Source organism: Eschrichtius robustus, chromosome 8 (assembly GCF_028021215.1).
Source record: "Eschrichtius robustus isolate mEscRob2 chromosome 8, mEscRob2.pri, whole genome shotgun sequence".
Taxonomy (NCBI): domain Eukaryota; kingdom Metazoa; phylum Chordata; class Mammalia; order Artiodactyla; family Eschrichtiidae; genus Eschrichtius; species Eschrichtius robustus.
In genome coordinates, this window is record NC_090831.1 from 62,618,352 (window position 1) to 62,632,580 (window position 14,229).

A 14,229-nucleotide genomic window follows, 5' to 3' on the forward strand; every position below is an offset into this window, starting at 1 on the left:
CAGTCTATTGTATCTTTTATTGTGAAACTTTATTTTATAGGAACAAGGAGATATTGCTTCAGTACAGCTTTATACAACTTGAGAAATGTCTAATGTTGAGGGACTTTTGTTGGCGTCTATAATTTGAAATTTTTCTTTTGGATTTGTTATACTAAATGTGAAATAATAATTTTATCCTACGATGTGTTTTGTGGGAAATACAAAGAGAAAATTATAGATATTTAGGTATTGAGTATAGTTGTGTTATTTCTGTCTTTGCATTACATGGGAAACATGCAATTTTTGGAACAGATTTTTAAGATGGTTCAAAGAAGAGAGAGGGTCTCTTTAAATGGAACCCAAGCATTGCTGTTGCTACTTCGAGGCAGACTGCTGTGTTTTTTCTAGTGGTCTTGCTTGCAGTTGATCAAGTTGCTGTTAGCATGTAAAATAAGTTTCTTTGTTTTGCTGATATTCTAGTTCTTCCAAAGGGCTTCTGCAATCTTTATAAAGCTTTTAAGTTAAATAGCTTTTCCAGTATCCCTTTGCAAGGGTGATTGTATTTGTATGTTAATGAAAGGTAAGTATTAATGAAAGTTTTAGTTACATTTAAAGGTCATTTTGCTTGTCACTGTAAATGAAACTTATTGCAGTAGATTACTTATTATTGCAACATAAGCCATATATTCAAATGTAACTTTCTCAAGAAAAATCTGCACAGAGGCTCTTGCATGAATTTTATCTGTTAGTTTTGCAAAGTTAAATGTTGTGAGAACATTATGTTTATGAGGGAATTTATTCGCTTATCCAGAATACCTTCAGATATCTATTTTAATTGTTCTGGAAGGTTTGTTGGTTCTTAAGATGTTGAAGTCTCATTGATTCCAAGTCAGTGCACTTGCTGGCAGATTTTGAATGTGCACAGCAACTCTGTTCCTGGAATTTAAAAATGTGGAATCTGTGACAGACTCTTACCATTTTATAATCAGTTTCAGTGCAGTGTTTTACTTTTGACTTGTTTTGTTTCTTTGTCCCTCAGATAAGTGATTTGGTAATTCATCCAAGTTTATTTTAAAACTCTGCACTGAATATTCTTACCCATGATAATTAACTTAACCTGTAAATCAGATCTGAAGATTTAGCTTTATATAAAATAAACCTAGAAAATGATTGATGTATTTGAAAGAACATGGACTTTTACTTAGAAAAGAATTTATAAGCTTAAATAAGTTCAGGAATTAATCCTCGGAGTGTTTTATTGAATACCCAGGTGGGCTCCTATTTACAAACCATGAGTAAGATTGCATTTTAGGATAATTTAAACATTTTTCCAGAATACTTTACAAATTTATCCTATCATAATATAAGCATAACATTAATTTTATTTTTAAAAATCTAAGAGTAAGAAGAGAGGTGGGTTTTTAAAATTGTCTGTTAATGGACTGCACATTTATTTTTAGCAATTTTATATAATTATGCTATTTGCATTAGCATTTTAACTTATCCCACATCTTGAACAATATTAGCTAAGAAGAGATCTCAAAATTATACTAGTTTATTTGTAGCTAGATCTGTTCATTTATGTTCTTCTGGTCATCCAGAAATTAAAACATTGCCAAACTGGCAGACTATAAACGTTTTACATATTTCTTTTCATAATTCTTTATCGCCAAGAAAGGGACCATGGAATTTTAAGCCATCTTGACCCTTTTTAAAAAGACCATTGGCAATTAACCAAGTTTCTCCCATAAGAATCCCACTGGGAAGTTAAACAGGTCTAAAAATGTTACTAGGCAGGAGAGTCAAGGTAGTCGTAATGTGTCATATGAATTTTTAAAAAATTATCAAAGTCCCTAAATACTTGGGAAATAATATATTGTTTCAGGTTTAATTTATTTTTTTCCTGTAAAAATTTTTATAAGGTAGACCCGAAGTGTAACATGGATTGCTCATAGGTAAATTATTATGGATTATGAAATGTGTTTTATGTCCAAGGAAAAATTTGGATAGATAAGGCAGGACTTATTTGAGGGTGGGGTTGGAACCAGTATTTTCAGTTCACTAAAGTCCTCTCCAAAAAATATGCTTCCATTCTTCCACCAAATTTCTAAACAGGGATCAAAAATATGTTTTTGAAGAATATAACTTTATATTAGTATCACTTTTGAAGTACTAACACTGCAATTTTAAGGTTTTTTAACATATACGCCACGATTTAAAATAATCACATCATATTCTGAAAAAAATTGAAAACGTAATGTTTTCAGTGACCACAGTAGCAGTTAAAAAAGTGAAGAATGTGCTTATTTTAAATTTTGCCATAGCCACTGTATATTGTCATTTTACTGTGTACAACTCTTTATTGATTCTTTGACTTTTGAATTAGATTGCCACTGACAGAAAGGCAATTCCAATTATTTGATCCCATGAAATAATGAGTTCAAATATCAATTCTATCAACATCCTGGTAACGTCCTGTTTTTTTAAGTGGTGCTTTAAGGAAGGGCGTCCTAGAAATTCATAGTTAAAATGGAACCTTTTGTGTGTGTGTGGGGGGGGGGGACAGAAATAGAAGGATGTAAAATTGAGTTAAAAGAGGATCACATTCTTTTAAAGTTGCTTGTTAAAGTTTACCTTTAACACAACTTAAAGAAAAATAATACATTTCATATGTATCTAATATAAATACATAGCAACTTTTGAGTGTTATCTTTGATGTTGGTCTAGATGTCCTTGAGGTTTCTTTTCATCAGTAATATTAAGGAAAATTGTCGACAGTGGTTCGCTGCCATCAGGGTAGAATGTTTTTCAATTGTGTTGTAAGTCAAGTTTCATGCTGCCAGGACACTTGAGTCAAAGTTGTGCCTCCAAGAATAACCTTTCTGCACTGAAGATTATTCTTACCTCATGCCCTCATGCCGATAAGCTTTTTTCCTTTTGTTATATGTGACCTTCTATTAATAGTCAGGTTTGCTGAAAAGTAGAGATGTCATTCTATCTCCTCAGTTCACTTTAGTGGCTGACACTAAATTTATAATCAAAATCATTTATTATGAATTTCCTCAAATAACATGTGCTCTTGTTACTCAATATACATAATGCCACCCATAATACACAGTAGTCATAATGTACTCATTTTTATTTTTTAAAAACTAGACTGTTTCTTTTTGAAACGGAACATAAATTGGGTATGTACTCATGATTTTTTTTTTAAATGTGAGGCAGTAAGGAGAAAACGCTTTAAAAACTACATTATTTTGTGTGGTTTAAATAAAAAAGGAATTGAGAATTAGGCATTAAATTACAGAAGTTCATACTATTTCTTAGACTTGAGCAAGAGTCATTGTATGGGGGGAGGGGGGAGCTACTATCCATCTTTTTCTTGTACCAGGAAATACTCTAAACTATGAAACAAAGACTTCTTGTTTGGACTTGATTAAAGGATAGCAGGTAGAGTAGATGTATTCTATTTCTCAACATTTATTGGAAGTATATAAATGCATTTTCATCTAGGGTCTATTTGCAAAATAGAAAAATTTGTTAAAAATAGAATTCGGATTTGGTGTAGCCTAGATATCGGTTTTCCAGAGGGTCCTAATACATGTTAATGAAATATTGCTGAGCTTTTCTAATTCAGTTACAGAAAATGTATAATTTCTTGAATTTCATAATATAACTTTATTTCCTTTGATCTGTGCACAACATTGTAATTAAAATAATAATAATAATAATGATAATAGTAATAGAAGTCAGACCTCAGTAGCATTAGAGAAAATATATGGGTAATAACAACAGCTCTGAGCTACACTTAAGTTTTCAAGCCTCTCTATAGGTTAGAGTTAGGAAATTGAAGTTGATTTGAGACTAAAGACAACTAAAACTTACTATTTTCTTTCTTTTAGAGCATACAGAAAGAATGCCTTTATCAATATTAAAGATGTTTTTGTCATGGGGAAAATGCCCCCTTTTTTCATCTGTTTAAATGTATTTATACTTCTGCATTAATTAATGCTTATACATTGGTACAATCATTTTAATGTTAAAAGCGATGTGGTATAAAACCAGGCTTAGTGGCCTCATGATTATTTTCTTCCATGGCCTGAAGCTTCATTTTAGGATTAAACAAAATACGACTGTGTGAAGGTTGATTTTCTTGTTGTTTTACTTTTATTTAAAAGAAAATTTAAATTTCTTTAGAGAAACTTGTTTCTTAACCCTGTGAGAGTGAAATGCTACTAAGTTCAGCAATAAACTATTATAATCTTAAGATAAAAAGAGCATTTGAATAATAAGCAAGAAAAATAGGGTATTTCTTTAATGGTTTGGCTTTTTTTCCCCCTTCCTTCTTTCCTTCCTTCCTTCCATCCATCCGTCCATCCATCCATCCATCCGTCTATCTTTACCTCTTTTCTTTTTTCCTTCTTAGTTTTATACATTCAAGTTTCTGTGACAAATTACCCTATAAAGCAGGATGGGTTAAACATATGTAAATACATATATGGATTTAACTTTGTCATTTATTTAAACGTGTACCTTAATGGATTTGAGCTGTATTTGAGACAGAGCAATAAAACTGGTATGTTTATACTGCAAGTTCAAGTTGACTTGCTTTAGCTCTCTGGAAGGGTGTGACATGAAAAGATTGCGGTTGGGCCCCATGGCTCATGCTGGACTGTGTTTTTGTGAATGGAGGCGGAACTCCAGCTCTGCCTGCTCGTCTGGAGGAATTGCTGAGGAGATCAGCTGTCTCATTCACGGGCAGAAAGAATGACTCATACATCTTCCGCCTTGTTTGGCTCCAGGTCATTGTTACAGTGGATAGAACTGGTTTTAATTAAATATTAACCCCTTTTCAACTTGACATTTGTTTCAGTTGTAATTTTTCCACTTTTTCCCTAGCTTTAAAAGAAAACCTGACAGGCGCCTGGTTTGTAAGAAAAAGGGGGTTTTTACTTGTTTGCAGCCAAACTTAGAAAATATTTCAACACTCACCTTTCCTTAAGTAATGATTATTACTTTATTTGAAGGTTTAAAATAAGCACAAAAGACAGACAAACTCTTGTTTAAAAATTGTCCACTCCCCACCCCAGCCCCGCCCAAGAAATGTTACTTAAGAAAGTATATTAACATTCAAAATAAGGGTTAGTGATTCTGTGACATCAAGATTGTGATTAATATTTTCATGGGTTTCTTTCTCATAATATGTATTGCGATGCAGTAGAACGAGAGAGAGAGAGAGAGAGAGGAGAAACAACTTTGGATAATAATCTAGGTAAATAGCTGAGAGTGCAAATACTTCCCTTTTAAAGGCGAAGTCCTGAGACTTGATGGCAACTTGTCTATTAATGTGTGATGAACTGATAGAAGCGCTCCAGCTATTACCAGTAAAATCCACATGCTTCATTTTCTTGAAAGCCTTTTATTGGTCTTTTGGTATATACTTTCTCTTCTCCTTTCGTACTCCTTCCCCTTCCTCTTTAATTACAGAGTGTGGGGAAACATTTTCATTCCCCAAAGGTGATTATTCCAAGCAGAGTTTATTATATAGATAGCAGTGAAAAAACTAATTTATTTTTAGGTTGGCCTCTATTGTTAATTTTCCACTTTGGAGTTGGTGTGGCTTGCCGCAAATTTTCAGGAAGCTGTAGTTTGCTACTTCACAGAATTCCCCGTGAATGGAGGAAAAAAAAGGAAATGTACGATACGAGTGTGGCAATAGTTTGTCATATTTTCCTTGCCCAGATCCAACTTGTGTTTTTCGTTAGCCGCTTTCCTTTGACTCTAACTTGAAGTTAGAGGTAGACTTCAGCTTTTGTCTATTTAAGTAGCATGCTGCTTCATTTGGTCTATTCAGTTTCTTAAGATTAGCTTCTGTGAAAATGTGAGTCATATGTTTTTTGTTAAAATTCTGGAATATGTTCAGGCATAAGTGTGAAGTATTTATTCAGTATGTTAAGGAGTTAGAACAGAAATAGCAGTTCTTATTCTTTTTTACAAAATTGTTGGTATGTAGCTATTTTCTGTATTTGTGAGGTATAACTTCTGGTTTCTTATCCTCCTGAAGTTTTGCCTCCCCAACTCCCATCTCCCAACATACACTGCTTATCCATCATCGATTTTTACGCCTTTCTTGCAGTGATATATATCATTGAATTGCAACTTTGTCTTATGATAGTAAGAAAAAAAAAGTCTGGCCTTTGGGACAGTCATACCAGCATATTCTGTTACAAATACATTTTTGTTACTCACCCGCTATTTTTAACTATTCCTGTAAAGGGATATTACGTTTTTATTAGATTCTTGTAAATGTTGGCTTTTTAAAAGCATAGTAATTGCTGTGGTTGATAATTCTGCATCTCAGTAGTTATCTGGGTTTAGCTGTTAATTTCAAAGGAAAACCAAAACCTGTGGATATGGTGGGAAAAATGTGTAAGATTTGATTCTGTCTGCCCGCTGTTATTTATTAAATAGATATTAAAAACATTTTTGTAATTTTTTTGGTGAAAAGACTTATTTTAATGGATACTCCTCCACTTATAATTTGTGAGTCTTTGAGAAAAATTAGGTTTACTGTACTGTCAAAAAAATGTTTATAGCTAAGAGAATGCTAATGTACAAATTTTAGCTGCGATTTTGATCCGTCTCCAATATAATTCATTAGAAGTAATGATAATAAACTTGCATTGTAATGATTTGAGTAGTACTTCGTGTGTGAATTGAAAAAAAGGGATGGGTGGTGGAGGTTTGGAAAGAAGAATAGAGGTAACGTTTCTTGAGTATCTGATATTGTGTCTGGCGTTGTGTTTAGACTATTCCATTTAATCCTCATGAAGAACCTATATTATCACTCTTAAACTGATGAGTAAAATGGAGTTCAAAGAGGTTAAATAATGTTACGCAGTTTACACAGCATAACATAGAATAATGATTTGAAGTTTGTTGGCCTTTAGTTAACCTTGGTATCAGGTATTAGTGGAATCGGAAGAAAAAAGCACCTCTTCCTCCAGTACAGGCTGATCAAATAGGTATCAGTTCTAATTTGGAAAAAAGTGCTTAATTTGTTTGGTTTCCTTAAGTGGCAGAGGATGGAATTTGTCTTCAATAAACTTGAGTATTGGTGTACAGAAGAAAGTTGTTAGAAAATAATTGAATGTCAAACTGCATATGTCTTGGTAATAGGCAAGATTATCATTTGTTCCGCTCTTAATAATATAACATAAATTTCATTCAACCAAATATTTGTTTTTTTAAATCCTATTAAATAAGCTGATACAACAGACATTTTAATTCTATGTATGTTGTGTTCCTTTTTTATATAGAATTTTTAAAATGTAGAATTTCTTTTTATATGAATTTTTTTTCCTAACTCAATTACCAACACAAAACTTTTCCAACAAATACTGATTATGTTAATAAGAATTCCCCATACAGAATAGGCACTTTTAAAAAAATTAATTGACATCTGTTTTAGTATGACTTGATTGGATAAAAAGTTTCACTATTAGATAGTACTAGTAAAGTAATACTAGCTAATCAGGTTATAGCTAAAGTTAATTAGGATGATAACTCATTATAAACCCAGCTTTTATATAGTTTGTATGTGTGTAAGTGTGCATATTTGTGTGTGCAGATGAAAACTCATTTTTGTAATATGTCAATTTGGAATAGGTTATTTTGACCTCTAAATTAACTGTGATGAAAATATTCTAGAAGTGAAAAATATACTTGTGTTTCGATTGCCGAATACATTAAGTACTTGCTCTTCAGAATTTTTTTCCTTTCCTAAAAATAGGGTAGTCATTTGACATTAGGACTGATGAAATAGTGATATTCTTTTGTTAGTGCTAAATAGTCAGCTGGAAAATATTTTGCATGAAAAGATGGAGTTTGTTTTTATTATTTATTATTTTTATTATTGTGACCATAATCATTGAGATATAATATTTTATTATATATGACCAAAATCAATGATAATCTTTTCATGTAAAAAACTTTGTCACATATTTTGGCCAAATTTAGGGCAAACGTTTTTAATTATGGTAGTCTAACTGGCAGTAGACCGAACATATCAAAAGCAGACGTTTCTAAAAAGCAGAGGGATATGTGTAGTAATTACACATCATTTGAAAGAATTGTGTGGTTAATTTAAATGGGCCGCTTAAGCACCGGCAGTAGGTGAATTGAAATACTTCTTACTCCATTCTTGCAAAAACAAAAAACAAAAACCAAAAAAAAAACGCACTGCATCTAATGGAATTCCTATAGCTTCTTTTATTTTGCATGTTTCTTTTATTTCCATGTGGCAGGTGAAATTCACAGGGATTACAACTGCCACCATTTTATTTCTGACATATGTGTTTTCTGCTTGACATTGATGATGGCTTCTATTTCTCCTCCCAAATATTGCTGTCAGTGCCATTTTAAATAGGAGCTCATTGGCAAATAATCATAGGTTTGGTCTCAGTCTAAAAAGCTCTTCCATGAGAGATCTTACTTGACATTCTTTATGCCTTGGCAGTTTCTCTCTTAATTTTGTTTTCATTTCTTTTTTTCTTCAGCTCAGGTACCTGACAATGACGAGCAGTTTGTGCCAGACTATCAGGCTGAAAGTTGTAAGTATAGTATGACTCATCTCTTGAACTTTTCTTTGTCTTTGTTTCCTGCTTTTATCCTTTCTCTTTGGTTGGTCTCCACTTCCAGTGTCTTTTCTTGCATTGTGTCCGTGCCTTTTTAGCTTACAGTCATGAGGTGATTGTATTTGTCAGGTTGTGACATCAGTAGAACCCCTGTAGGATCTGAGCAGAGCTTAGGAAAACTGATTGGATTGAAAGAGGGTTCTGTTCTCTATTTCGTTGATATCCTTGGAGAAGAAACAGGGTGTGATCCATGAACGTGCAAGTGTTTACTTCCAGCTTTTCAGTATGTTCAGCAGGAAAAGTGTGTGTGCTGATGGGAGACGGTCAGTAGTTCAAATCCTTATGAGATTTATTGTATAACATAAAAATCTTAGACCACACATCCTCTGGCTTATTGTATTATTTTACACTCATGAACTTTCACCTGCTTGGATTTGATTTTAAGCCTCATTATCTGCTTCCTGGTTGCAGTCACACAAATGCAAGTAGCCATTGGCTTCTCTTAGGATCCCTTCTGTGTTTCTTTCCCGGAGCCTTGCTCCAGGGCCTGTCATAGCATGCGAGAGGAGTGATTCAGGGGTTCTCCCCTCCTCTAATCGCAGAATGAGCATTTTGCCTGTATCAACATGGTTGCTTCGGGGTTTACTTCCCATATTTATGGTTTGCCTCTATCAGCAAACTGCAGCTATTGACCTGAGGTGTGAATAGTAAAGAAAAGGGTATAAATGCCATCCTGATTATCAAACTGACCTAATACATTTTTGTTCTTTTAGCACCAATTAAAGCTCTAACTTGTTTCATTTTTCCAAGCTATTGAGGGTTTCACAGGAGGCGGTAGCAACAGCAACAACAGATGCTTAATACCTTACAACTTATCAAACCCATATTTTCACACCTAATATCATAAATCTAACACAAATACCTACGTTACTTTGAGTAACAGATGTTCGTGTGCAATGTTTTCAAATTTTATGTTTGGTATCTTACATTTCCCAGGTGTCAAGGGTTGTAAGAGGTTTCTTCCAGATTCTCTCCCGTGTTACATATTTTAGTTCGGCGTCATTAAAAAGTTTTTTTCATTTGTGGTAAAATATATATTACAGAAAATTTGAATCATTTTTAAGTGTGCAGTTCGATGGCAGTCACATTGTTGTGCAAACATCAACACCATCCATTTCCAGAACTTTCTTATCATCCCTACTGAAAGTCTGTACTTACTAAAAAATAACTCCCCACTTACCCTGCCCCCAGCACCTGGTAACTGCTGTTGTATCAGCTTGATTTTTGATCTGAGAAGAGAATTTTCTGTACTGTTTGATATATTTATTAGACATAGGATTTCAAGAAACCTGTTCAGCTAAGGTTTAGACCTTAATTAGAGACTCTTAGAAATTCCCGGAAGGATGATGGCTAAGGATGACAGCTGGGCAAGGTCTCCCTTTCTTCGGTAAAGTGTGGGAAGAGAATGGTCACATTTCCACATGTCCCTTCCTGTGAGGCACTGGAGTTCCTTCTAAAAACTAAACCTGTCAATCTGAGTGGGAGAGTTAGTCTCATGGAGTCATTTTATATCTGAAGAAATTGGTAATGATTTTAATACTCTACCAAAAGCCTAAAGGTATTTTTTTACTCCTTTTCTTATTTGCACTCTTTTTGGTTTTTCGTATTCTTGATGAATTCGTCTCCTTGAACTCACTTCTGTAGGTTCACAGCCTGTGATTTTTTCTTTCTTTTTTTATTCCTTTGATTACTCCGCTTCTCAAGTCACTCATCTACTTTCCCTCTCTTTCCCAGGGTTCTGTCCCCAGACCTTTCCTCTTCTTTTTCTTGTGCCATGCCAGCACAGTCCCACAGAACTTTCTGCGATGATGGGAATAATCTATGTCTGTACCGTTCAGCATAGGAGCCACTAACCACATTCCTCATTGAGCACTTGAACTGTGGCTAATGGGACGGAAGAAATTAATTTTTAATTTATTTCATTTTTATGACTTTAAATTTATGTGAACACACGTGGCTATCGGCTACTGTGGTCAGCATGCATCTGTCGAGCTATGTCTCCTACGTCGTTTTCTCTCGTGCGGGTCTCCAGTCTGTCCCTGTCTACTGAACATCTGGTGCCCCTGATCCACCACTGGGGTCCTTGTGCAAATTAGAAAAACGCAGCCCCTCGGGACTCGCCCCCCCGCCCTCAGCTGAGCATCAGCATAAAATACCATGTACATAGCACCCCCAGTTTTCTTTTTTTTTTTTAATGGGTCAGAAGGAAAGAAGCTTTTTTTTTTTAAATTAATTAATTAATTAATTAATTTATGGCTGTGTTGGGTCTTCGTTTCTGTGCGAGGGCTTTCTCTAGTTGCGGCGAGTGGGGCCACTCTTCATCGCGGTGCGCGGGCCTCTCACTATCGCGGCCTCTCTTGTTGCGGAGCACAGGCTCCAGACGCGCATGCTCAGTAGTTGTGGCTCACGGGCCTAGTTGCTCCGCGGCATGTGGGATCTTCCCAGACCAGGGCTCGAACCCGTGTCCCCTGCATTGGCAGGCAGATTCTCAACCACTGCGCCACCAGGGAAGCCCCCCACCCCGGTTTTCAATGTGATGCTCCACTGACAGTTCACTCTCAGCGAGGCCAGTGGTGAAATCTTTACTTTTTTTCTGCCCAGCATCTCTCTTCAACTTCTGTTGACTTTCGAAGTTGATGGCATCACCAATCCAAGCTGAAAACCTTTAATTTATCTTCAGTCCGTCCCAGTTCTTTACCATTAACCTCCCTTTGCTTACCAAGTTGTTAATTCTACGTCTCAAAAGTATCTTAATTTCATGGCTTCGACTCCATTTCTAATATTTCACTGCCGTAGTTCACACCCACTTTCTGCCTCCACGGAACTTGTGAATCAGCCTTTCTGTTGGTGTTCTTGCCTTCAGGTTTCCCTCCTTCCAGTCTGCTCTCTGCAATGATACTAACACACAGCCGTGTGACCTTGTTAATTTTCTCTTTAAACTTCTTTCAGGACAAAGTCCTAATTCTTTAGCTGTACGGACATTGTTCTATAACCTGGGCCTTGGCTGTCTATTCAGTTTTAACTCTTGCTATCCCAGCACCCTGTGTCTCTCCGTTCTCTAAACTTGAGCCTTTCTAATTTTTCAGTTCCCCGAACAGAGTGAGCACTCTTATGCCTCTTTACCTTTGCACGTGTTCATTTTGCTTTAAAATTTTTTTAAATTTTGCTTTGCAGTCTGGTGTACCTCCAACTCCAGACTCAGCAGCGAGTTCACCACACTGAGGTCTTTCTTGACCTTTCTTTGCATCCTTACCCTGCAGAGTTAGACTCTATAGCATCTTGTATCTTCTGTTTATTATAATATTTTAGATACATGTCAGTAAGGCTGTGAACTTCTTGAGGATTAGGAGCATGTCATAGTCAGTATGCCTGGCATGTTTCAGAAGCACAATAAGTAAAGTTGTTGTCATAACCGTGATCAGCTTCTTAGTGCTGATTTTCCCCTAAGTATTTTCGAAGTTCTAATTCCCTTCTTAAGGTAGAAACATCTGATCATGCCTTAAAGCATTATATATAGTGTCCTTCTGGAAAAACACGCTAAAACCATGAATGTTTAGCCAAGCACTTTCAGAATGCTGAAATTTTATTTTACTTCAATTAGTGAATATTTACAGTTTAACAAATATGGCTCTGGGACTTGTGAATAAAACACCTAATTATAAAGGGAAACCTATGAATACACGTAAAAATAAATCTGAAATAGTCTAATAAGAAGAAAGTGGAGGTGTGATTTATTTTAAGTTTCACTGACTTAAAGGACTATTGTTCAGATAATGGTGACCAGCTAATTTCAATCTTCACTGAGGATGGAACAAGAGGGAAATAATTTAAAAAGAGGAATAGGGCATATGGATTAGATTCTAAAGAGCATTTCTGGATGGAGAAGGCTTATCAAATATTAGAATTGAAAGGCTATCTTGTCTCCTAAATGCCCTTTACAAACGTTTGATACTTGTCTGTCTGGAAAAGCTTAGTGGGGCAGAGGGATCCTATCTCTAGGAATAGAAAGAAACTCCATCCCCTCTGTGTGGCCCGTCTAGAACTTCTATGGGGCTATTTTTTTCCAGTGGGAATAATCAGATTTCCTTATATACCTCAATCAAATAAAATGCTTCTGTTTTTGCTTTTATTGCTTTAGCCCTTTGGTAAATGTGGGTTAGGAGAATGAATGGCAAGTTTCTGCCCAGCACTGTATTACAGAACATACATTCGACTGTAACGTGTATAAACATACGTAGAAGAGTGGTGAACAGAGCATTCAAAAAAATCTGAAAAATGAAATTAAACCATAACACTGGGGTATTTCCTAAAAATTTTCCTGAGCATTTCTTGTTTTTATTTATAAAGTTTTTATGTTGGAAACCTGGAATCTTAATGATGTCATGCTATAGTTTGGTAACCTTTGAAGGATGCTGACGTTTGAAGCATGTATAGACATTAAAAACAAATGAAAACACACAAAAACATCATACAAGCGCATCCTAGGAATTGAATGGAGGCTAAGAAAAACAATTATGTGGCTCAAACAAACTGTTTCTTAGAAATGAATCTTTTCAGAATTCAGACACTGTGGAAAAAGATAGAATAACTTTAGGATACGCTTTAGTCCGGAGGAAGTAGAATTATATCTCTTCAGAAAAGAGAATTAAAAGAGTATTTAGAATAATAGATGAGCCTTATCTTTCCAAAGTAGATACAAATTTGTGTATAGACTGAATTTTTGTAAATCATGTGTTTTAAATTCAATACATCAATAATCTTATATTTTAAATCATATACTTTAAATTTAGTTATACCGTAGTCTTTTAAAATCTACCACCCCTCATTTTCTTCATTTACAAAGTTGTGTGTTACTATTTTTCTAACTTGTTCTTTTCCATTTGATTACATTAGTTCCTTTCCATGTTTCCTCTACAGTGATTCACATGATAGATGATATTCACATTTACATTTTACATTCTCCCAGAACATTCCCAGGGGTTTAGCCAGGGTTATGCAGAATTCCCAGTAGGATAGATCCTTGTAACTCTACACCTTTCTTTCACACCCGAGAAAGAACACTGGAAGGCAAATCAATTAGGATGATGTCATTAAAGGAATAATAACCTTGACTCTTCTCTGATATATTTATGAAAGTAAATATAAAAAGTTTGCAAATTTCTCTACTTTAACTGAAGTTTGTAACACGATACTAGTGACCCATTCTGAAAATAATCAAGACAAACCAGTGTGTGCAGACTCAACTGTTTTTTTTTTTTTTTGACTCAACTGTTTAAAGCCATTATTACACGGGTGATATGTTGTCTATGTAAATGAAAGTCATAGCTGCACTTCATCTTCTTAGGAATTTTTTTTAAAAAGAATAGCACTTGGGGTGCTTTTTGCAGTGAAGTGGAGGAAAAAAAAAAAATACCTTAACAGATTCATGTTACAAATCTGCTTCTGAAAAAAGCTGAAGTTAGGTCTATGCAGACCCTGACTGAATAATTCCTTTTATATTAACATGCGTTTGTCCTGGGTTGGAAAGTTCCACTTAGGGTTTGTGTTTCTTAAT

General features: G+C 34.9%; 1 protein-coding gene across 7 annotated transcripts in view; it reads left to right on the forward strand.

Moving 5' to 3' along the window:
* ETV1 (ETS variant transcription factor 1) overlaps positions 1-14,229 on the forward strand; it is a 95,159-nt gene that overhangs the window by 3,751 nt on the left and 77,179 nt on the right. For all 7 annotated transcript variants that reach the window (XM_068550580.1, XM_068550581.1, XM_068550582.1 and 4 more), the window contains one exon: positions 8,538-8,591. In XM_068550580.1, coding sequence (XP_068406681.1) covers positions 8,538-8,591 — 54 coding nt within the window. The remainder of the gene's footprint in view (positions 1-8,537; positions 8,592-14,229) is intronic.